The following is a 26207-nucleotide window of genomic DNA, read 5'->3' as shown; positions in this document are numbered from 1 at the left end:
GTATCAAATATATATATAGTTACACTTTCAGTAAATATTTACTTAGAATTATTCAAACAAATATTTATTAAAATTTAGTATTTTTTTTCAATATAAACAGCAACCAATTAGATTGACCTGCTTTAACCGCAGACTCTTATAAGGTCTCTAATATTTAGCAGCCTTTACGAGTGATCCCATTTGAAAAGAATAGCTGCAATTGAAATCGATATCAATGCTTCTCTTCGGTATAATTTGACGTCTTTCGAAAATCGTTTGAGATTGTAGGACAGATAGAAGCTCGCAATAAAGAATCTCATCACATCGTGGTGGAGTCATACCAGTCACATTCGTTTCAATTGTTTGTTTTGCAAACGAAAAATATTCAGGTATTAGGAAAAACCACGTTCGAACTAATTACTCCAAATTATACGACAGGTACAATGAAAATATATTTTCAACCAGTCGTAAAGCTTCCAATTTTAAAAACAAATTGCTCATAGACAGACTGCATAGTCATTTAACGATCGAGCACACTTGAACGCTCCATTATTAAATGTGTCACCGTTTTGAAGACTCAGCAGTTCAAGTCAAGTTACAAATAACGTCAGTGACGTAATTGCGCGTTCAGTAATTGGAACTTGTAACGATCAGTAAAATCGGTATCCATCGTTACCTGTATTCGCACCAAAAAAAAAGAGAACCAGTCTTTCGTCAAAAGTCAAAAGTAATTCTACGAGTCGAAATAGCGGATTCGGTTCACGTGGGAAACTTCACCCGAGGCAAGTGCGAGATAAAGAATATATATACGCGTCCGATAAGAGCCACGGTGGAGTTTAGCGTACAGTCCTGTCACCTACACACGTGGATCGACACGCATGCCGCGTGTGTGTCTCTCCCACTTCCTCCCGTGCGCGATCACAAAGCCAACTCACCGACTGAAATTACATATCGTCTCGTTGTACACGCTACGGACTTACAAAACATGTTACCGTCGCGACACGCATGCTCGCGCCTGGATTTCTGCGACATGCACGAGCGATGACTCCACAACTCGGAGGCGCCTATGACCTACGCCCAATCAAGAGGTCTCGCAGGGTCACAGCCAATTATCCGTAATTATTATTAAGAAGAGAAAGATAGCAATTTGGCCAATTGAGTGTGACCGTAAATCTCAATCTCCCTCTCTCATGCCTCGTGGCTCGTCGCACGCGGATTATAATTTTTCCTACGGGATGCAGCATGGGGTTGCTTGTTCAGGTGATTATCAGCTTTGGAGAGTCTGGCACGGAGTGGTGCGCGGAGAAAATGATTGAGTAATTTTTACCTTGCAAGATTAGTAAAAATATTCTAGCTACTTTTGCCGAGCTTATAACGAACTTTATTTGGCTGAAAGAGTACCGGAGGTGTAAAGTAAAATATACATTACAATTATAGTAAATCCATTCAAGTATTGTATTATCTTATAGAAAGTAAACCATACTATTCTCAAGACTGTAGGCAAGAACAACTCTCAAAACTTTATGTATTTTTTATCGCGCAGTAAAGTAAATTTTGTCAGCGTTAAAGCAAAAATACTCGGCGATAAAGTATTCTATTGAGATGTATAGTAATTTATAGATTTATTTTACGAAATATAAAAAGTACCTTACACATTGAGAGAAAAAAAACATCTCTGGCAACTATAAATTGACAACTATACAATTTAAGTATCTCTCTCTCTCTCTCTCTCTCTCTCTCTCTCTCTGCAATTAATTTTACAAAGAACTACAGTACTACCGAATACTATATATTTTTATATTATATTATGGTCCGTATTCAGAACGCGCTTTTAGCTCTGAAATTCTATAATATGCGTAACATAAAGTACAGTATATTAGCGCGCTAACATCGTTGTAAGCGCGTTATAAATACGGGCCTATATTTTTATAATGGTAACAATATTAAAATTCCCGAGATAACAAATTCAAAAATATAAACGAATGGCAAACGTAATTAAAAAATTTTAGTCATTTATTATCATCCAGCCTTGTGACTGATGAGATCGTCTTTTTAATAGAGGAATGATTATCGCACAATGATTACGACCTGAGTAACATCACCTGTTGTAACAAGTCTACATGGATCTTTTGTAAGAGTCTCTATTCACTGAAAAAGGCTAGAATACTAGCTGAAATATGTACAATTTTGTTATGTAAGATAAAACTTTTTTAAGGCTAAATTATGCACCGTTCACTGTGCCAATTTCCAATTACCCGTTTGCCATTTGTTTATTTTTATAATATTCAGTACTATTTTAGTTCTTACTTTGTAAAACTAATTGCAATATTTAAATTTTAGAGTTGTCAATTTATAGTGTGTGTGTTACCAGAATTATTTCTTTTTTCTTAATACAATATGACTAAACAACGATCGCTCATTTATCAGAAAAGTAAAGTAAATTTTGCATAAGTGGACGTCTGTCTCCACATAGACCTGTCAATCCCAAAAAATTTACCAGTATTCTAGCACATATTACTTTACATTTTTCTCCGTGTGGTGTGTGTTCTTTTCTTTCTCTTTCTTGTTTCTCAATAATTATCCAATAATTCGGATCTTCTCTTAACATCTCTTTGAGATTTTTCGACTTTTCCACAAAAGCGTGAACGCTTTAGTTGTCAGCACTTTCCACTGTTGGCTCATTCGGCGTAAAAGGCGAGAGACGTGAGCCGACTCTTTAACGGCTTCTTGATACCGGACGTTCTCTACCTGCTGTTATGCACGTGTTATACCTGCTTGTCTGGTAGAAAATTACTGGAATGTAGGTCCCCGGCTCTCGGCCGAGGGGAAAACGTATACGTATGTCACGAGGGAGACTGAAAAGGCTCTTGTTCAATATAAAACATCGCGGGAAAAATACAATCAATCAAGAAGCCAAACACAGTCAGAACGCACGCATCGTATAACAATGTTTTTTTAGCCCATCGCTAATATTCTTGTTGAAGGCCATCTCTCTTCGCGGCTCTCTTCGCGATCGCGGGAAGTGTGTCGCGACCGAAATAGCGTGGGTGTCGCGCGGATGTTACGAGCGTGTGATGCAGGCATGTGAAGGTACAGAGAGAGAGAGAGAGAGAGAGAGAGAGAGAGAGAGAGAGAGAGAGAAAGAGAGACGAGGAAAAGAAATAAAACTAACGTGCTGGCACGCGGTTATGTTCCCGAAATTCCCTCTTTTTCCCCATGCTGAGTGATGAACGAGCCTCGGACCTCCGCTCCGCCGCGACCCTCGCCGAAAGAGCGACTCAACCAGATTCCAGCGAGGTGATACTATCCTAAGCCAAACCGTATGCGTAAAACGTAATCTATTAAAATTTTGCATATCTGACATGTCCAGTTCATTAAAGCAATATTTAATCCAGAAATTATAAGAAATTTTTAGAGTTGTTGAATTATAGTTGCAATGAATGCATCGTAATGAAGAGATTCTTCCGCAGTGAGTAAATATTCACGAAAAGAACGGTTTGTAAAATATCTAAAATTTTAGCTAGATACAAATCTAGAAATAATTTTGTTGGGCCATCAAAATAATTATGTAGGACTCGAACTGGTTGCTAGAATGTTAAAACTTTTTGCAGTATTGCTCATCACGCTTGAGATTCCTACAAAATTATTTTAATAGTTCGATAAAATATTTTCAGATCTGTATCTAGCTAAATTCTTAGATACTTCAGCAGATCATCATTCTTTCCGTGCATCGAGTCAAATCTATGTATTACCATGTTGATACTAAAATAAGAACAGGCGATAAGTATAAATGATCGAAATGTTACTGTTCTACAATTAGTTACTGCCCCGCTCCTCGCAGAGGTTGCACAAACCTAGATTTCAAACTATATTTAGAAATTAGAGAACTGCACATTTTCTCTCTGTAGAATCGTGCACTATACTCCATACAGCCGCACATGAAAATATTCCCGGATTTAACTCGGCTGGTTTATTTCGGTTGTCGCGTTCGCCATTCTAAATGATCGATTCCATTAACGTGGCGAACACGTTCACGCAGGACGGTTCAACGACATGGATTGTTAGGGCAGACGGCCAGAATACTCGCGTGAATCTTTTGATTTTTTTTTCACTCATCGATATAACAAATCAGAATGATATAGCGGTGATGAGAACCGCAGATAGATCCACGTGTCCCTCATAAATTTCCACGGTCATAGTAAACAACGTTTGAAGAGCACACGGACAGACGTTCAAAGCTGTGCGCGCAATGTGCGTGGACCGAAATGATATCCACTCGCGCGTTTATGACCCGTTCACGCCGTGAAGAAAATTGCAAATCGGTACTGTTTCCCATTAGAATTTCTATCTGAAGCCGAGCGATAAAAATAAAACGTTAAAAGAAACAAACCTCAGATTTATGAAGAGGAAAATTCAACCGAAGAATATACCCAGTCGACATTAATTAAAAGTACAATATAACATCAATGTTATAATTCCGTCAATATTATTATATAATTCCGTAATAACTCAACAATGTAACTATTATGTTACACCATGTGTTTTATTACATTTATATTGTCGAGTGCGAAATTATACTTTATAAAACGTTTAGAGTGAAAGCTCCCTCTGAACAGTGAAATCTCTCTCTTAAGATTAAAAATTGACTTTGATCACTCTTTTTAAAAAACTGGCTCAATTTTCACTCTTTAAAGTAAGATTCCAAAAATTTAGAGAGTAATATTGATGTTATGTTACTTTTAATTTTGTCGACCGGTATATTCTTCTTTCGTATTCTACGTTGAGAAATGCAATACCGTCGAAAAAGTGCTTTACGTGGCGATTTTCGTATCTAATCTACTAACGAATAAAAACCGAAAAATGTCAATAGAGATCCAGGTTACTCGGGTAATCTCGCGTAAGACAATCTCCTGGATAGCGATTCAATTTCGAGATAGGGTTTACTCACCTTCACGAGGGACGTAACGACCGGGCTGTCGAGAAGGCCCTTCAGGAACAGCAGGTCTGTGTCGTCGGCGACTTTCCCCAACTCCTCAATGTTGTCACGCACGTGCATGAACGCGGCTGGAACAGTAACGACGCACTTGTTCATAATCGGTTGCGAATTCACCGGGACTGGGAATGGCGCATCGCCGCATGCGGCATACGGCTGCAATGGCAGCAACAGTCGGGAGAAAGAGAGAAAGAGAGACTGGAAGAGGGTGACGAGGGAGAAGTGGGATTCCAACACGGGGGTCGCAGCGACGCGAGAGTGAACCCGGGCGTGGCCATCTTTCGGCCTGATCAATATCGTCAGCTACAGGTGGCTGAGGCTGTCACGCGAGATCCCCGTCGACTCTCAACTTGAGCTTCGAACATTTTTCTGTGACCATTTATCGCTTTCTTTCAACGATCTGAGAGAGTTGAAATAAAAGTTGAAATTACATTTCTAAACCGAATAATTACGCGCAAATAACGTGAGAGTTCCTTCAGAAGATTTCTGAAGGACATTCAAAACTCATCAATTGATCAATTCGATCGTGATATCAGTATTTCTTTTTAGTTAAAAAAAAATTTTTAGTTAAATAATGATCGTGTTTATATACGAGAAATTTTTAAGCTTTAGGATATTCTATACGCAATTAAAAGAATAAGTAATTATGTAACTTTCTTTGGGAGTCGAAAAATTATCAACCTCTATTCATTTTAATGAATGTGAGACTGAAAGTAAGTGTGCGAGTATAATGGGGTTGAGATTTATTTGAAATAGACTCAAGAGTCTCGCGAAGCGCACATAGTTATTAAATAATATATCCAAGAGCATTCAATTAGCGTTACCTCTATTCGCGACTTCAATGGTACGCCTTTCCAAGGCCTCTTAAGTATTATTATCACGTTCCATTTAGAATAGTTACACCTGTTAGCGGATCGATATTATCGATCGCGATGTGTCTGCTACTTCTTCGAATATTCTCTATTCCTATTCATAATTTGAAAATGTTTGTCGCGGTTAGCATTTTTATGATTTGCCGAGAAATGAAAATATAGGTATTTAGAAAATGTACGACCTATTCGTTCGCATTTAGAAACGCAACATTTTTGACGATTTATGAAATGCACGGCTTGTCAATTGATTATGCTCCAGCGACGCGTTTGAAACTCCCGAGTGCTCGATGAAAAGCCATTTGACTATGTAATAATAATCTGCTCGAACTATGCAGCGTATGAATGATAAATGTATGCCATTATAAAGCATTGAAACATGGCTGGGAACGCAAGAGACACAACGTGTATGGAATACGCTGCTGGTTTTCACGCTCATGAATCAAGTGAATATATTTTTTACGTTTGTCGCTTTAATATCGACATCAAATTAATATAAAAGCAATAATATGTAATATATTACAATATATATAATAGTATGATATTATCACGCAAATATAAAAACAGAAAAATATAAACGCTATATACATATATAATAATTATAGTATTATAGTACAGTGTATAAATTATATGTACATATATATATATATATATAAATAAATTATATTTATTACAAATGAGAAATGCTATTATAAATTAATTATTATTTTCTTATTACGCGTCATTCTCCCCTCCCTCCCTCTCTCTCTCTCTCTCTCTCTCTCTCTCTCAATAATATTACCAATTTAATTAGTTCATTAAATGCAATTCTGGAATGGTTCGCTTATTGCTACGCGCTGATGAATTTTACAAGCAGATAGAAAATGCAACCATTGAAAGTCGTCAACCGAAAGGCGTAACCGTTAAGCCACGGTCGTTAAAATAAAAGGGAAAAGTAAATGGGGGGTAGGGTGAGAAAGGAAAGGAATTAAAAATACGCGGTCGACGATAATATTTGTGCTCGTTCTCACCGGATGTTCGAAGAAATATGCCTCGCTATCAACAACGCGCGTATCTATTATACTCATATATACGTAAAATGCGAAAATATTTCTCTTTAATTTCGAGGAAACTATGTTGAGACAATTTCGTCAGAAACCACTTTCGTTTATTACGTGCGCGAGAAATCCATTCATCACGCGTGCCTCATCTGTGATGAGATGAGATACGCGTTGCGTATAATCGATGAATATGCGGTGCGATAATTGGACAAACTTTTACCGTTGTCGATTTGATGAATTATCGAGCCGTTCATGGCATCCATGCTGGCCAGCAATCGCCGATCCTCCAGCTTTTCTTTTCTTCCGAAGAAAACCATGATAGCGACATTCAGCTTCGTGTCTCCTTTGAGAATTTAGGATTCTTTTCGGGCAGTTTTCTCGGTTTCAACAAAACTTCGCCGCGAGTTTAATTACGCTTTCACATTCACATTATATTACTCCTTCAACTTTTCCACCACGTGTTTACCATATAAAATTGTCATTATTCTGGGACTGAAGTATCTTTACTTTATCTCCGGAGATTAAAGTATCACTTTTTTTTAGCTCTTTTAACGCGGAAAACAAGTTTGATATTTAAATCTTGAGACTCTCGAGGTTGGCCTTGTCGAGAATTGTAAATCACTATTAATTCACCGTTTGAAAACACTGCTCGCTAAGGAAAACCGTCTTGGTCGTTACTTTCCTAGCTGCCACTTCGCAGTGAATGGAAACACTCTCACACCTGCCGGGGCCTCGAGGGTCCCTGGTCCAGACGAGGGGACCGCAAGCGGCACCCCGCTAAGGTAGTGGGGCGACTAAGAAGGCGAGCCCGATGCTTGTTGACACGGCTTCGAAGTCACGTAATTCATACTGTTCGCCACGCTTGGAATCCTCGGATGATGGCCGATATATATATCGCACGCGAAGAAACTGCGAGGAACAAATGCGAAGCCACGGCGATAAAAAGGTGAATGGAAGAGATCGGAGAAGGATCTTGATCGAGGAAACGTAAGCGCCACCGACTGCCGACTGACTTCGAAGATTCAAAACTGGCTTCTACGAAGGGTCGGGGACGTCCACGCAGCCAGAAACAAACCAGCTGGTGGCTGCTGCTGGACCAATGGAGGGGGCAGAGCATGCAGAACGGGAAAGAAGAGAAGAAAAGTAGAAAAGAGGCGGGAATATCGCCACGCGCTAATTGTTCGACAAGTCAATCGTGATTCAAGACTTTCCTTACGGAAATGTCTTTTGTTCTATCTTAAATGATACCCCGAAGAGATAAGACATGAATTATCGTATCTCGCTGAATCCGCGAAAGTAGAAAGATCGAAGAAATTAGAACCAATTCAATTAGAACCGAGACAGTTACGAGAGCGGAGTAAATATAGAACGACTATACACTCGTTTTCGAGTGACGGAGCAATTTTTATGACATCTTTTTAGTACACTGAAAAAAAATTTATTAAATCTTAATACATATTTCTTTAAACAGTACTACTAAATATTTACTCAATAAAAAAATAATAGTTAAATAAAATTAATGGTTTTTGTATCAAATAAATATATGCAGTACTAATACATACTTTTTTAAGCAGTACTACTAAATATTTACTCAATAAAAAAATTAGTTAAATAAAATTAATGGTTTTTGTATCAAATAAATATATGTTTACATTGAATAAATATTTACTTAGAACTATTCAAACACATGTAATTAATAAAATTTAGTAATTTTTTTCAGTGTAGCGACTATCAATTTTATCGTAGAGAAACGTAGCGTTTCCTTTCACTTTCCTTTATCTAAATTTATCTAAAAAAAATGGCAATATCTACTTCTTCTCGAACGAAGAGAGAAAACAGCGAGGAAACAATGCGATAATCGCTAAAAGTAACAAGAAGAAAGCATTCGAGGAGATATGAAGAAAGTGTGATGATATATAATTCAAAGAGAGAAAAGGACGAGGAGAAACGTAGAAACAAATCCGATAAAAGCAGAATCTCTCTAGCATCTGGATGTCAGACACCGGAAGTGTTTCCATCAAGTATTGCCCAGAAGAGTTCTCCATTACGAGAAAGAGGAAGCGATCAGTGGTCGCTTTTCTCGTTCAAGGTTGCACGCCGAGCACATCATCGATCGCGTCAAGTTTTTCGTCGTCCGGAGAACACGTGTATGGCGATCGATCGAATCGCAAACCATTGACGAACTTCGAACGGCTCGCCGGTGCTGATAGATTTAGGTTCGGTTCCATAAATGTAAGATTAACTTTAACTCGAATTTAATTTATTATTTATTTTTTTCTAATTGTTTATAGAATTAGAATTCTTAAAATTAAAAAAAAAGAAAAATTGTAAACCGAATCAAACTAAAATTAAAGTTACATTGGTAGAAATAGACAGCATTCGGATTGATTATATTCTAGTATATAGAGTATTTTTTCAAAATTTTACATTCGCTCGTGAGAATTTCGACAATGTGATATTTCGAATAATTATCTTGATTGTTATAATCGAAGAAGGACTTCTCACTCGACGTTGATAAGAAAGGCATCGGGTCATTTATTTGATACAGGGATGTTTAGAAATTTCACGGAAATCTCACATCTAATGTCGTATCGTGGAAATGATACATGTATTGCGGTTTTATCTTTCAGATCCAACTTACTTCGTAAATTTGTTTGCTAGTCTTACCTGAGGTGGAGTTGAGATTTTTCTTTTGGATAATCGACGACAGAGCGGAGCACCCGCATATGTCTTCGATGCTTCCCCGCGATTTGCTCCTCCTCATTTCGATTGACTTCCCTCGATGACCCCGAGCGACATCACGTCTACCCCGGTCGATCATTCGGATCCTCCGCCGTCAGGAGTCCAGCCATTACGATGGTCCCTCGTGGACCATTTGCCGATCCTGCGAGATCGCCGTCATCGTTCGCCTTCTCGTTGGAGGTTCCACGTGTTGTTGCGCGCCGTCGGCTTCCCGTCGACGAATCAACGGCCCTCGGGGCTCTGATCGAACGACGAACAGACGATCACGACTGTTACGCGATTGGAAACGGATCAGGATCTATTCATAGATCGAAACGACTTCGGCGTCCTAATCCAAGTGGTGTTTCCGCGTACGCGAAAGCGATACCACGCTGGCGGGACCACGGGGCGCACATGAGCCGCGCGAACCGACCGCAACCGGTACTTATAGTCGTTGGTCCGAAAGGGGTGGCCTTTGTAGCACCCTGCCTATCTCCCTCTTCCTCTCTCTCTTTCTCTCTTGCTCTCTCGTAGCAATTCCTCGACTCGTGGCAACGACGACTGGTACGCGTTATATCCTCCCCGATCGATAGTAAGCGCACCCATGAAAGGGTCGCAAATATTCTTCGCGGGGCTGCGCGCCAAGAAGGGCTGACACAAGAAATTGTTGTTACCAAAGTTTTCAGGATAATACGCTTCCTCTTTTGCTCTTCCATCTCGCTGCTGTTTGCGAAATTTGCGAAATGCTATTTTTATGAACGTTGAAAGGACTCGTGTTAAAAAAAACAAATGAAAATAACTTTATCTCGGAGATTAATATTTTCTTTATTATCATTCTCTTTCCATGAGGTATTTTAGATATCTTCATGTTTTAGAGAACCGGAATTATTTTTTAATAATGCTAATATGATGCTATCTATGATAAGTACGAAAATATTCATCCTCACTTTGCTTAAAAATATCGTATAAAAATTATTATTAAATTCTATCTAAATTAAAACTTGACGTAACATCTTTTTGCGTAATTTCATCTACGTGCAGTACATAAAAGATAATGTGCTCTAGTTACTCTAAACACATCTCGAAATCTCTCTCGTAAACGTATCACTGTATTTTAACAGCTGTTGGCAAGTAACACCAGAGAAAGTTCCGAGTGCGGTAAACATTCTAAACCGAATGTAAAGCTTAGCGGTAGGTAATCCAGGTCGCGCGATGTTTCTACATCTTATGTCATTAAGACGAGATGGCGACTGCTTCCAACTAAAGCAAGCTTTGTATAGTAATGTGCTTAAAAAAAAAAAAACTAAAATCGTTTGTTATAACATCAATTGTGAATAATCAAATTGAAGAGATTTTACTTATAAATACTTCCTCGTATTTAAAAAAGCAGTAATACCCCTGGAAATATCCGTGGAAGTCTCAAAAGTATTATCAAAAGCAGAACCAAAGAATCATAGAAAGACTAAACTTCGATGAAAAAGATTTAGACTTTTGCAATCATCAACAAAGATAGTGTCAATGATTAAAATAAGAATCGTCACCGCTTTCGGTTGTTTATCAATGCGTTTTTCCTTTGCTTTTCATATAAATATAGAAAAAAAGAACGCGAATATAGAAGAAATGAATATAGGTTTAATGTACGCAAAACATGGTTTTGCTAAAATATCTAAAAATTTAAATAGATACAGATCTGAATAATTTTGTTGAACCTTCAAAACAATGTAGGACGCTAGCATTAAAACTTTTTGCAGTATTGATCATCATGTTTGAGTTTGAAACATTTACACTAAAAAAAATTTACTTAATCTCTTAAAATATATTTCTTTGTACTAAGTAAACATTTATTTACAGTAAATAAATATTTACTCAATGAAAAAATGATAGTTACATCAAATTAATAACTTTTGTATCAAATAAATATATATGTTTATATTTAGTAAATATTTATTTAGAACTCATTCAAACAAATATTTATTAAAATTTAGAATTTTTTTTCAGTGTGCATAATTATATTTTGATAGTCCAACAAAATTATTTTCAGATCTGTATATGACTAAATTTTCAGATATTCCAGCAAAACTGTTCCTTCCTTGGAAACATTTTCGTTTGAAATTAAAGATGCATTTTGCGTCTTCCAAGACTACATAAATCCGGGTATTCATTCTCATTCATCTACCATTCCGTCTCGTGTATCTTCATTGCATTACGATTTTTCGTTTCTCTCCGTCTAATCGTCAGAGCGATGCGAGAGCGCAGGCGACCTTACGATCAGATTGGCTGATTGCTGCGAGCCAGGGATTCGATGATGATCCATGTGCGAAATGACGTGCGACAAAGACGGACGTGGCCGCGTGCAGTGGCGATGATGACGGCAATTCTTCCTCTCGCAAAGTGTGTCACTCGCTATGCAACGGGATAAAGCTACTCGAGGAAGGACGCATAATTTTTTTCTCCATAAGCACTGCTTGAAATTTCCCTACGCGAATTACGATCGTGACGATCGTATTCTCCACGAAACGAATTTGTCAAATAAAAAGTTCGTGTGTTGATTTAACAGTGCAGAAAACGTTTGTGAAAAAAAGAAAAGAATTTTGTGACTGCGGGTATCGGAGTGCAATCATTGTGAAAGATAAAGGCACAATGTGTTTGATGTGACATTTCTTCAGTTATCCTGCGAGAACAAATCTCTTGAAACAATTGATAAAATCAAGAATGGAAGAGACGTCGAAGAATTGATAGTTCTTTGATTTTTATCTCGGATGGTGTTATTGCCTACGGTTGAAAAGTCACGAATTCCTTTTTCGATAGTGATATCGTCTTTTTTTGCAACAAGCGAAAAATGTGCGATAGTTCGACGTCTTTATTGTAGAAGGTTTTATGTAAAAAGGTTAAAAGGAACCAAGTATGCGCGCTCAGACATTGGTACTTTGTGCGTTTCGATCGTCACAATATTGAAAATGGTGCACGCCTGGCGCGATGCAATATTTCGAAACGACATGTTTCATGACAGGAGGAAATCGTTAGCAACTTTTTGTCTTTATGGCTGACAGTATAGTTTTAGACAGCAAACGCTTATAACGGAAGATGCATCTGCCGTCGCAACAAACGTTCCCCTATCATTCTTTATCTTCATTTATTAAATTAAGAAAAGACAGTAAATTTCTTTCATTTTTGAGAACAGTATTTTATTTAATTGATCAACTCATAATTATTCGAATAATAATCTACCGGATGAGTTTATCCTGATTAGATCAATTTCTTTCCGCTTGATAAAGAAACAATCTCGATTAATAAAATTGATCAACTCCCTAATCTATTTAAAAATATATTCGGTACTGCATTAACCAAGCGTATGCATTAGTTTCTTATCATTCTACAACATGTGGAGATAATCGTCTCTTATTGCGCGTGTAGTCAAATAACAATGGCCTTGATAATATTAATAGTCAGCTGAGATTTAGTGCAGTACGTCGCATTGTCGTTCGCGTTGCCTTTGCATTTCCGTCACGATGTGCAATTTTACGGTGTCATTATAAAGTTTATCAATGTAACTTGTAACGATGAGCCCGTTAATTCGTGACGTTTCAGGAAGAAAGGCACATAATCGTGCATTAAAAAATATTGTTTATTGCGTATACATACGCACGAAACTTATCAAAAACGCTGATACCATTCGTATCTCTTCTCTATACAGTGCGATTCAAAAACGTCATATAAACATAGATATGAATAATTATCGTAGTTATTTAAATTAAAAAATTAAAATAATTATCATTGATAATTATAACAAAATATATAATAAACATATATACGAGATAATTGGTAATGTCACCTGTTTTCCTACGAAAATATCCATGATCATATGTTTACGTATATGTGAAAGTCGCCGATATTGATATAGTTCTTTTAAAGAGACACTATCTTATTTCTTAGAAACATTATACTTTATCAATCCTTATACTGATAAAAACATCATCTAGTTAGATGATTAAAGAAATAAAAACCTATAATCTTCATATGTGTGTTGTTTCTGTATAAAATTAGATAGAAACGAATTCTACAAATACGAAAATAAAATTCTTACGATTTTCTTTTGCAAATTACATAGTTTAAATAATAGTGAGTATATAATATTATATCATTTTATATATTTGTAGTTTCTTAAATCTATATTTATTTATATTTATAGTTTTATTAATATTTTTCTCATAGTACGACAAATAATCTTATCGGAGTTGAAAGTAATTCGATATTTACGAGGAAACCCAAAAAACTGTCGTGTTATGATAAGACTATTTGTCATACTATGAGAAAAATATTAATAAAACTCTAAATATAAATAAATATAGATTTAGGAAACTACAAATATATAAAATGTGATGTAATATTATATACTCATTATTATTTAAACTATGTAATTTGCAAAAGAAAATCGTAAGAATTTTATTTTCGCATTTGTTATTTTGGAATTCGTTTTTATCTAATTTTATACAGAAACAAGCAACACATATATGAAGATTATGCGTTTGCTTGCATCTTGCTGAATAGTAATAAAGTATGCATATAAGTCAATAAAAAACATTTTACATCGAAGTGAAAAGATTCTAGAAATTCTCATATACATTCACTCGTAGATATTTACAAATGACTCCTGTAAAAAAAATAGAAATATATGATATTACTGTCTACTACGTATCAGTTTTGGGGCCAATTTTATTAAACGCTCATTTTTGCTTATTTTACAAAAAAGTTAATTATCATACAATGATAAACAATAACATATATAAAAACTGTCGTATTATTCAATAAAAGACATTCTAGTTTGTTTTTATGTGTTACAATAATTTTATCTTTTGTTTAAAAAGTACAAAAGTAGTATGATGGTATCAGCGACCTTCCTCTATATCTCTCAAAGTGTAGGTATATATAATGTCTTAAAGTTGCAATTTTGTATTAAAGGAAAAAAAAAAGAAAAAAACGTGTGAAGATGTAAAAAAAAATTGAAAAATATATTGAAAGATTTAAGCATTAAGATGTTTTGACTAATAATAGGTTTTCTTTTACTTAATCAAATTTATTCTCCGATACAGTTTAGAATTATAATTGTTTATAATAATATTTGAAATTTATTTTTCGCAATTCTTTTCTATGTTTTCACACATTTTTCTATCAACTTCTTTCTTTGGCGCAAAATTACAACTTTGAAAGATGACAATGCTTATTCAATGACATCTACGAATTTTTCCGGATTTGGGAGATAGAAAAAGAGTCATTTTTTCGCACAAATCTGACTTTATATAAGAAGAAGATCATCTTATCAGTATCAGCAAATATTAGGGCACAATTAAGTCCAAGGTAGAAACACAAACGGAAGATACTCACGCGTGGGTATGTCCCTGATTTGTCGAAAGAGGTGGGAGCACGTGCCGCTGCTGCCGCGAATACGCCAAGAAGCACGCGATATATTAGTCTTTGTCGAGCGCACTCGCGAGATCGGTGGCCGCGCCAGCAGCGGTTTCCTCGATCATCACCATCCGGAGTCCGCGACTCGTAGATCGATTGATGATCATCATGGCGAGACACATGGTACGTTATCCGGCATCATGGCGAATCCGCCGTTCTCCCTTCCCTTTTTCTCTTCCACTTCATTTTACGACGTTCGCGAACGGCGAGAAACCGATGTCATCCCTTAAACCTGTTGTTAATTCCTGATAATTCTCTCGTGCTTCTTCGGTCAAATCATAAAGAGAAGAATTATTTATCTGATCTTAAGTAATAATATTTTTAAATTCTTATATCACTACAAAGCGAATATTTCTGAGAAGTGAAAAGGAAAAGGAGATGTTTCCAATACCCTACTTTTTGCACCACTTGTTCCTCGATCCATTCTTCTCCTCCTTTCGCGATGCCTTTAAGAAGAGCGGTCGCGAAAATAAGTATCGACCTATCGGGGAACTCGCGATCTACCATTATTCTGGAAGAGCTTTTATCCGACTTACTTCTGTTTCAATTTCACTCATGGGACAGGCACAATGTCTTGACATATCGAATCGATAAGTCCGTGAGAGCACTTTTCGTCAGATGCGCGCAAACGATAGAAAAGTTTCGAGGGTCCGAACTGTCTCGATTTATCGCCTTCCACCTAAGCCCTCTCGCGTCTCTTTTCTTCATCGTAGAATATACAAGGTGATGCGCCCGAGGTATTAAACTCGTATAACAGTAAGTTATTTTTAGGTTCGATTCTTTCGATATCGAGATTATCATCAATTTCGATTCACTATGGATCTGTTGCGTCAATATTGACTGACTCTAATCTCGATTAATATTAACTTCTTTTTTAATTCGTATTAATAAGATTATAATTGATAGAACAAATAGACAAATACTAATTTCCAATTAAATAGAAATATCGACGGCTTCCTGCTAGCGGAAAGAATTGGATTTTCCAGATTGATTAGGTTTCGGTTGACTTCCGTTCATTGATAATTAACAAGATCACTCTTTGTTTTTTATACATAACTGATGTTTCAATTTTAAAGAGTGAAGAAATAGAACAATTATCTTTTTTCCTCGTAAAAAAAAGTAATACTCATTGGCTGAAAGAAATGCTAATGATTCGTAAAATGGAGCAAAGCTTTTCGCGGTTACCGCAGACCTGAGTTCAGAATTCGTCCGTTTAGATACCAGCGCAGTATCGTTGAAAGTTTGAACGATAATATCTAATAATTTCATTTTCTAAATTTTTTGTGTGATCTTTTTGTACGTTCTGTTCAATCATTGAATTCATATATATGTAATCGTAGAGGGACGAAAAATCCGACACGAATTTTATGGCATATCCTGGCAATCCGAATTCTTTCAGCCTCTTCAACTTCTAATACTATTTGCCTTCGTGATCGTCATCGGTCAGTCACGAACAGGTAGGTCAATTGATTTAATACTTCGCGTAATTATTAGCGTAACTAATACTCGGCAAATATACAGTTTGATTGAACTACTTATGGAAATGTAGATATCGGAGGACGAGTTCAATAAATCTTACGTATATTGTTTGTATTTTAAATGTTGAATCTATTTATATGTAGTTCCAAATACCAACGACACCGATATTCGTAACAAGGATGAGATTCAACACAGGAAACCATTCTTTTTGGAAGATATATACTCTTATACCTGTTGTCCATCCGGCTTCAATGGCTCGTGGATTTCTGACAACGAATTTATAGTTGGGAGCACAATTACAGGCGATATTACTACTACCAATGTAAAAACAGGAGAAACTAAACAGATTTTTAATGGAACAGATTTAGTAAGGATATTTTAGACTTTACTATACAATTTGATGTTTGAGATTTCAATATGTAATCGATATTTAGTTATCAGAGTGATATTACGAGTTTATAAACATCCGTGATTGCAATGGAAGTTAAATAAAATATTCTTTACGAGTTATCAATGTCATCTATAATTAAATATTTCAGTTTATCAATACTTTGAATGAGTTGTTTGTTCTAATATAATTATTTATTTTAATACGTTTCTCTGAAAATAAATTCCTACAAGACGTTTAGATTAAATAACAGACATTTTTTCTTAAAACTCAATGTTAAAATTGTTTTAGCTGTCATACAAATTCAGTACGGCAACTATATCGGCCGACAAGCAGTATATTCTCTTTGGTTACAATACTAGACGTGTAAGTGATTAATTGTTTAATATCTTTTCGCTCGTTGAAATACAATGAAAACTAAAATAAATGGAGTTGCGCAGGTATTCAGACACTCGACCGTCAAAAATTATGTGGTATATGACATCCAGAACGGGTAAGTTTATTCGTTTATATTTTTATAGCTTACATATATATATTGCCATTGATAATATTAACTATTCTTTGATAAGCTTGATTGCGAAACTACGCGTGGCCTACACAGTGAATTTCTAACGTTTAGATTTCTAAATGAGACAATAAACGTTAATGCAACTGGGTCATCACTTTGTGATAGGTTTCAAAGACATACGAGATAAAGTTTATGTAACTATTTCCTTAATTAGTTTTAGTAAACTTTTCATCTGTTTTTCTTAGAAATTCCGTTTGTTTATTATTTTAATGAACATTTCATTTATTGTACATATAAGTGCTTCAAATACAATATAAATACATAATATAATATTTCTTTTTTATACAACGATTTTATTGAATCCATCCAATAGATTTTTTTCGTTTGTGTTTCATTATTATCTTCAACTGAGTCGTTATCTCAGTCATAACTGAAAGAATTAAGGACATAAAAAATTCGTGTATCTATATATTTATATAAATATATTTATAAATGGACTTTCTTTTCCTATCGTAAGAAAATACTTTTAATAAAATTTTTCCTATATTTACAGTACATTTGAAGAGATCGCGAATGGAACTTTTATCTCGCTGGCGTTATGGTCGCCCATCGACAGTAACTTGGTTTATGTTCTTGATAACGATATTTATCATATGACTTTCAATCGTAACCAGAATGTAGTACGAAGATTGACAACAAGCGGGGAACCCAACATAGTTTACAATGGAATTCCGGATTGGGTATACGAAGGTAAATCTATCTTTTTGTATAAACGTAAATAAATATTATTTACAAAAAAATATTTTTTATTATATAGTTCATATTTTATTTTTATAATATTTCATATTTTATATTATATACAATATTTTGATACATATTTGATAAAAATATTTTATAATACATGAATATAATATAAAATGTTTTACATTATATTTTATATTACATAAAAATTATATATGTATATAATATAAAAAAGAAATATCCATTTTGAAGGAAAATTTGTGCGTCACGAAGTATATCGCGTGACAGATAATTACAAATGACGAATATAATCGTGAATATTGATTACAGAGGAAGTACTTGCATCTGCGACTGCGGTATGGTTTTCACCGAATGGCCAACATTTGGCCTTTGCAACCTTCAACGATACCGTAGTAAAGGACATGGCATATTTTCATTACGGCACTCCTGGTTCTCTCGAAGACCAATATCCCACGGAAGTGAAGATAAAGTATCCCAAGGTGAGATTCTCTACTTCAAAAAGCTTTTCCAAATTTACATATTCAATATAAATTTGTCTGAAGAACGAAATTGATATTTCCGAATATATTTCTGAATTTTTTGAAACATTTCTAAAATCGATAGTATCTTTTAAATGTCTTTCTCTTTTCTGCTTATGCAACAAAATTATCAACTATTTAGCTTTGATTATTGAAAATTAGTAATATTTCATTAACAATATTAGTATTGAAAACTATTAGTAATATTTCATTAACAATGCAACAATGTTACTAAAATATTTCGAATTGTTCCAACATGATAATACTGATAAGTCACCATAGAAAACTCGGCTAATCATTTCCACTGGATGGAATCGGCTATTGCCGTAACGAGTTGAAAGGACCGCCGTTCTTCCGTTTAACTTGAGTTTATTCTACCATAGATCCATTTTCCGCGTGCATGTGTCGGCACGTGCGGATAATCCAATTGTCGAAGTGCGCTGGCAGAAGCAATCTGCCGTGAAAAAAGCCCGCGAATCATTTCTATTTCTATGTCAGGTCCTCATTTCTCAAAAGCGACAAGCAAATCTTTTTTTATTATAATCGATTAACCTTTCGAATTGATATATCAAATTGAAATTATTTAAATGATTAATTTCATATATATTTAAATATCCCACTTACGCTTTTTTTTAATTGGTGGCAAAAATAATATACACATTTATATATTTTTTGAAAAATATAGTGGTAAAGTTATGTTCTCAAAGAAATATTTTAAAGCCCGAAATCTCAGCTTTCAAATCCTTTCAAGCTTTTTCCTCGGTGATGCTTCTGCGCCATGTGGTACCATTTGAAAGTCGGATGTGAAAAATTGACAAAAAAAAAATTTCAACTCTGAGATCATGTACGGAGTCGAAAAATTCTTTTTCAATTTCGCTTGAAATCTTTTAAAAGCATATATAAAATATCTTCTCAAACATTTTAAAAATTAAGTTAATTTTTTTCTCGCGAGTTACAATAATCAATATCGATACGTGTCAATATACATTTTAACTGCATTTAACTGCAACAATTAATATATACAAATTTTTCGGAAACTTTAATTATTTTCTATTATTTTTTAAATAAAATATTAAATCTTTTAAGCGTGCTTTTAATATTGATACGTTAAATAAAATTAATATTACCAATAATGATAAAAAAAATATCATTAAGTATTTGATTTTAAAGTAGATTTTTTTCAAAGAAACTATGTTTTCTAAGAAGAATTATCCTACATTTTTTATTTTTTTTATGTAGAAGTATCATTATTTTCTTTTTTTTTGGTCCTAATATATAATATTATAAAGATGTTATCCCTAAGGTGTTTTACGATATCGTATAACTTATCTACAATATCATTTATATCAATAAAAAAAATCATTATTTTAGGCAGGTACACCGAACCCGGTAGTATCTCTGTTGGTAATCGATTTATTCGATCCATTGTCAGAAGCAGTTACTTTGGAAGCACCCATTAATGAAGTGACAAGGCAAGTAACTTTTGCTAACAACAAATATTTCTGTAACTATCTTCGAACGATTTTACGATCATGTGTTTAACGTACTGACTTCGCGTTCGCAGTGACAACGTACTGTACACCGTGAGCTGGTGGAACAAAACACACGTAATAGCGACATGGACAAATCGTGTGCAGAACCAATCCCAGATGACCATGTACAACATACAAGGTGATGTCAAATTGGTTTTGTCCGACGAGGAGACTGAGGGCTGGCTTCAACCAAATATTCCTATAAGAACTCGTGATTACATATTGCTTTTACGACGGGAACCTTCTGGCACCAACGCCGGCAGATTCCGACATATAAACAGGTGAGTAAAAACTATAAAGATGTGTATTCGTGAAATAAAGATATATTTATAAATAAATAATATAAAAATATATTTATAGATAGAGAGAGAGATAGATATCATTATTTACTAAGCGTTCTAGAATCGAATCCTCCCTATCTTTATTATGAGATATAAAGATATATTTATTTATAAATAAATAAATATAAATTCACAAAGAAAATTACGATTCTCTCTGAGAATATCCAGAGAATTTTTATTTTTGAATTCTGAATAAATCGCAAAATTAGGTTTTTTCCAACGCAATCTCGTAGTTAAGAAAAGAGTTTGACATCGTTTCAAAATTTTTTGACATTTGCCTTCTTTTCGTAATTTTATTCATGCCATTTCGTTAGATATGAATATAAGGATGGTCAGTTTATTATACCGTTGGATTTAACGCCCGGTCCCTCCGAAGTTCACACGATCTTGGCAGCCGATTCGCTCAGAGGCAAAGTTTACTATCTCGCCACGGCGCCGGGTGAACCGTCGCAGAGGAATTTGTATTCGGTGCCTCTGGATGGAAGCCAAAAACCAACTTGCATATCCTGCAAGTTGCTCACGCCGGAAGGTGAGTCCTCGAAATCACGAATATGAGTGAAAATAGAGCGAGCGATCAAGCGAGAGAGAGAGGGGGGGGGGAGGAGGGAGAAGGAGGAAGTAACATTTGGCATTTTTCATCAATTTAGATGAAATAAGCTTCACATTCAGCTGTACGAACGTGATAGATCTAACTCACGAGAACGCTCAGCGTCGTCAGAATATTCTATTTAAACTACAGCGTCTCTCGTGGGGAAAATATTTTACGCAAGAAGCATGAAACCTTCATAGTCCTTAATGTCTGATCATTCGTTTTACTTAGATTTGCATCCAACCGTCGAACGAGACCGGAAACTCGGGAGATGCTTAAACGGAGTCTCATAAGTGACGGAGAAGAAATTTCGAGACTCATCGTCGACAGCGCATTTGTAATTTGTTCGGGCGATAGGTACACGTTCCAATTAAAACGGAAAGTCCATCGGGAGTAATCTCATCTGACGAAAGCCGCAAGTCGCGTTCATGAATATTTAACACGTGTGTATATGTGAGGGGGTTGGCAGACTTACGGGAAAGATCTACGCGAAGCGATGATGTAATCTACGAAAACTTCACCACCGTAGAACATCGCCAAAATTTTCCCTCGCATATTTTTGCAACGAAAGTTGCACGAATTTAAGTAAAAATCTCCGAATTCTCCTCCCGCATGGACCCGGCGCGCGAACTTATCTTTGCGCGAACTTATCTCCTCCACTACGCGAATAGATTCCAAAAGATTCGGCTCTTAATTCTTGCGAGAGATGTCTCGTGACATTCGTTAAAAGAGGCAAGACTGAAATATTACTTTTCGCGCAAGTTTTTCCGGCTATCGGCGACAGCTGCGTCTACCAGACGAAGCGATATTGCATAAAGAAGATTAATTCGCCGGACTATTTGCGCCTGCGAGAAAATTCAACGTCTATGAGAAGCCTGTAGCTCGACCGATATACCCTATATCTGTTAAAATACGATGTTTACTGAAATTTATTTCGATCGGCGAAAAGTAGAAAGTGTTGAAATTTATCGCTTCCTGCTTCCTTCGATGGGAAGTTAGCAACGTACACCACGATGCTAGGCAGAATTATGCACATTTCGATATTACTTAAATGCATACATCCGAATATGTATATTCGAAAATGAAAGCGGGAATAACTTATATGCGCGAGAGCAACCTCGAATTTGCCAAACTTAATTTGGAGAGAATTGAAGCGGTAGGAATGAATATTTCGTTACGTAGAACAAGAAAATGAAAAAGTTCTCTCTACAGAAGAATTCCCACGAATTTAAATGTTGCAGGAAACAAATGCACTTACGCTACCGCATCTTTTTCAAGCCGGAGGTCGTATTACGCTTTCACCTGTTCCGGGCCCGATCCGGCTACAGTGACGATTAATGACAATAATCATAACCCAGTCATGATCTGGAATACTAATCAGATGACGAGGACACTTTTGTCGCGACGATTAATGCCGCAACAAAGAAATTTCAACATTACCGTGAATGGTTATGACTGTAAAGTCAGATTGCTCTTGCCGCCAGATTTCGACGAAAGCAAATCGTATGCCATGATGGTATTCGTGTAAGTACCCAAGTGCTTCTGATATAATAAGTAACTGAAATTTGACGACGTAAAAATATCAGCCATTTTTCTGCATGATACTCGTAGTTCATCAAAGGAAATTTATGCTTTTACGCTTAGCAACAAGATTTTTTTTATTACAAAGATAAGAATATAGGAAATTTATACAAATATTATAAAATTTAACTATTAGACAAATCAGTTTTATTATAATGTATACACATTTCCGTATTGACCATTATATTTTAAATCGTGCTTGATTCGAAGACGAATGCAGCGTACGAATATCTTTATGACAATATTGTGTATAGATTTAAAAAAAATTTTAAGAAAAATTTTAATGTTGCATAATAAAATAACAGCTTTAAGGAAAGCAACATTTTGCTTAATAGAACCTTCTTATTTTGCACATAGGTTTAAATAAAATTAAAGCCAGTTTCCTACTACTTTATCACAAGTCTAATTACATATTTTTCAAGAAACAATTAATTTTAATTTTTATTAATGTATTAGTTTTATATACATATATACAGGGTGTTTCCAAATTAAATCGCAAAACTTCGGGAGCGTGTAGAGGAGTAAAAAACTAAGAAAAAAAGTCCTATAGACATATGCTCGTTTTTGCTCCGTTTCAGAGAAATCGAAAAAAAATGTTTTTTTTACCTGCAAGATTAAATGGGGACCGTTTTCTAAATTTCTTGGAGAATGAATTTTCTGACTATTTAGAAAACATCCCATTACAACAACGTACTGAAATGTGGTTTCAATTAGATGGATGCCCTGCTCATTACAGCAGAGTCGCTAGAACCTGGTTAGATAGAAAATTCCCACAACGATGGATTGGACGTGGAGGAGCAGTACATTGGGCAACTCGTTCGCCCGACTTAACGCCATTAGATTTCTATGCATGGGGTACTCTGAAGTAAGAAGTTTATTCTTCGCCTATTCAATCAGAGCAACATTTGAGAAATCGTATCGTAGCTGCAGCGAACAGAATATCGCAAGAACAGTGCCTGGCTGCTACAAGAGCCGTGTTTGACAGATGCAATGCTTGTATTGCTGCAAGAGGTGCACATTTCGAACAAAATCTTCATTAAAAAGTTTATAAATAAAATAATTAAAATAATAAATTAAATATATTTTTTTCTTTTTTCGTGATTTCCTGCGAAACAAAGCAAAAAGGAGCATATGTCTATAGGACTTTTTTTCTTAGTTTTTTACTCCTCTACACGCTCCCGAAGTTTTGCCATTTAATTTGGAAACACCCTGTATAATATATATATATACATTTTTAAAGGTCTGACTAGCGCCGAGTATTAATGTTTATCAAATATATCATTAATAACGGCTATACTGCAATTAAAATCGGCGCACGCTATGATCAGCACGCAAAGGGATTGCAATCTCCATTTAAAATTAGATCGAATCTGTTTGCCGATTCATGCCGAGGCTATTGAAACGATTGATTACCTTTAACAACCCTCGCTCAGTTTTCCCATCTTTTTTAAGAAGTATTTGCGATGTATCGAGCGCTCCATTTATTTAGAAATTCATGCTATCCATTTGTAGCTCAGAGATGTATAAAATCAAACACCGTTTAATGCTGAGGGAGATAAAAACTGGAAGCTATTCTTCGATTCGAGTTTTTATTTCTGTTAAACATCTTGTAAAACATTAAAACCCACAGATACGGTGGTCCGAACACGGTCAGGATCGTCGATGACGCCAAGTACGGATACGAGCATTATCTGACGACCAACCGAAGTATGGTTCACGCATGGATCGATGGACGAGGATCAGCCTTTAAGGGCAGCAACATGCTCTTTGAGATATACCGGAAGTTGGGTACCGTAGAAATTGAAGATACGATCGCTGTCACCGAGTGAGTAATGCGAAACTGATCAAAAATTACTTCGTTCCCGGCAGTGAATGTCGCTCTGAAAATGAAAACGTTCTTTGCCATAGAATTCTGCAGAAGCAGTACAGTTGGATCGACGCGAACAGGACTGGTGTATGGGGCTGGAGCTATGGTGGTTTCACTACTGGTATGGTGATGGCCCAAGATACCAATTTTGTCTTTAAATGCGGTATATCCGTCGCGCCCGTAACTTCCTGGATTTATTACGGTAATTGAAAAGAAGAAATTGAGAATTTGATTTCTTTTAGCATTAATTTTAATCCTAGGATAGAGCAGGGCTTTTTCGTCCATTTCTCGCAATAATGTTTATGTTTCTGAACAGCACCCATATCGAATATTTAAAGGTTGTGCTCATGCTCTCAAGAAACAATCATGATTATACAATGTAGTTATGAGCATTGCAAAGAGATGATAGATATCGTTTGTCATCGTAAATTTTTATTCTACTTTAAAGTTAAAACTGATAGAATAGCCTTATCCTACGATGATTTTAAATAATCTCGACGTATTTTTAATTCGAATCGAGCTTCAGCAACATTATCTCAAAGATCGCTACCCGATTTACAGATTCCATCTATACGGAACGATTCATGGGTCTGCCGACTCCGGAGGACAACCTTGATGGTTACAATCGCACGGATATTTCACAACGATCGGAAGGAATACGCGGAAAAAAGTACATGCTGATACATGGTACCGGGGACGACAATGTGCACTACCAGCAGGCGTTGGCGCTTGCCAAGTCGTTGGAGTATAAAGACATCCTGTTCGAACAGGTCACGTACACGGACGAAGCGCACTCTCTTCAAAACGTGTTCCCTCATCTTTATCATACAATGGACAAATTTTGGAGCGAATGCTTCGGGTGGGGTCACTGATCAGACTCACTAAAAAAGAGAATCGCCTTCACGGCTACAAACTCGTTTGCACTGTACGCCAGGGACCGTATTCTTGAGAAATATCGCATGCAAAAATGTACGAAAATATTATAAATTTCCTTAGTATTTTCATATACGATACTTTTCAAGAATTAAGGACCAGATTTATAACAAGAAAGAATCGGTGTAAACCGAAAAAAATCGAAGACTTATTTTGAATTCTTTCAGACTTGATTTTGATTTATATTGATTCGACGAAAGAAGTACTCAACGTGCCTCTTAAATATTAATGGCATAAAAGTGCTTATCATTAAAGTTAAGAGTGACTGTTCTGAGATACTTTGCCTTGACCAAATCTTGAAAATATCGACAATAGCAATGGAAAATATTACAAGTAAATTTTCAAGCAATGTGAACGTTTTTTATCAGTAGTTAAAGAAAGAATTCATGTAAAAATAGTTCTGGATTCTTATAATTTTTAGAAAGATAACTATTATACAAATAAATTTGAGAAGTTTTGTAATTATATATATTTTTTATAAATGCCATCAATATATTTAGATAGATTGAATTTAATCATATAGAACTGACCTAAATTTATATGAAAGAGATAATTATCTAATATATGCCAGTGTACGTTATTAAATTTATCTTCACGTTCATTTCATTGATCTCGATGGCAAATCTCTACCAAAGACATTTTTT

The 26207-nt window shown here is 35.6% G+C and overlaps 2 protein-coding genes across 7 annotated transcripts in view; one reads left to right on the top strand and one right to left on the bottom strand.

Moving 5' to 3' along the window:
• vari (MAGUK p55 subfamily member vari) overlaps nt 1-26207 on the bottom strand; it is a 70889-nt gene that overhangs the window by 8286 nt on the left and 36396 nt on the right. For 2 of the 5 annotated variants that reach the window (XM_018458168.1, XM_018458170.1), the window contains exons 1-2: nt 9549-9906; nt 4928-5043 (exon numbers count right to left, since the gene is read on the bottom strand). In XM_018458168.1, the coding sequence (XP_018313670.1) occupies nt 4928-5043; nt 9549-9702 (270 nt within the window). In that variant the 5' untranslated portion in view covers nt 9703-9906. Of the gene's footprint in view, nt 1-3151; nt 3215-4927; nt 5044-7101; nt 7785-9548; nt 9907-26207 lie in introns of those variants that run through there. The other 3 variants (XM_018458169.1, XM_018458171.1, XM_018458172.1) reach the window with 3 other exon arrangements.
• Nucleotides 12294-25938, top strand: LOC108729184 (venom dipeptidyl peptidase 4). Of its 2 annotated transcripts, XM_018458167.1 has the most exons (15): nt 12294-12621; nt 14864-15188; nt 16465-16522; nt 16688-16911; nt 17224-17298; nt 17373-17425; nt 17994-18190; nt 18512-18681; nt 20092-20192; nt 20285-20533; nt 20908-21122; nt 22424-22706; nt 24394-24588; nt 24672-24832; nt 25192-25938. In XM_018458167.1, exons 2-15 carry the CDS (start codon nt 15165-15167, stop codon nt 25500-25502), a joined length of 2316 nt encoding a protein of 771 aa, XP_018313669.1. In that variant the 5' UTR covers nt 12294-12621; nt 14864-15164; the 3' UTR covers nt 25503-25938. The 2 variants fall into 2 exon arrangements, with proteins under 2 accessions (XP_018313669.1, XP_018313668.1); XM_018458166.1 differs by lacking the exon at nt 12294-12621 and having other exon boundaries at nt 14768-15188.

Source organism: Mycetomoellerius zeteki, unplaced genomic scaffold, assembly GCF_001594055.1.
Source record: "Mycetomoellerius zeteki isolate Tzet28-1 unplaced genomic scaffold, Tzet1.0 scaffold706, whole genome shotgun sequence".
Taxonomy (NCBI): Eukaryota; Metazoa; Arthropoda; class Insecta; order Hymenoptera; family Formicidae; genus Mycetomoellerius; species Mycetomoellerius zeteki.
This window is presented reverse-complemented; position numbering and strand designations above follow the sequence as displayed.

Coding starts and splice junctions, on each gene's coding strand:
- LOC108729184 (XM_018458167.1), top strand. CDS start 15,165: ATGATCATCATGGCGAGACACATG. Junction 17,299..17,372: donor TTGGTTACAATACTAGACGT/GTAAGTGATTAA, acceptor GGAGTTGCGCAG/GTATTCAGACACTCGACCGT. Junction 24,589..24,671: donor GATACGATCGCTGTCACCGA/GTGAGTAATGCG, acceptor TCTTTGCCATAG/AATTCTGCAGAAGCAGTACA.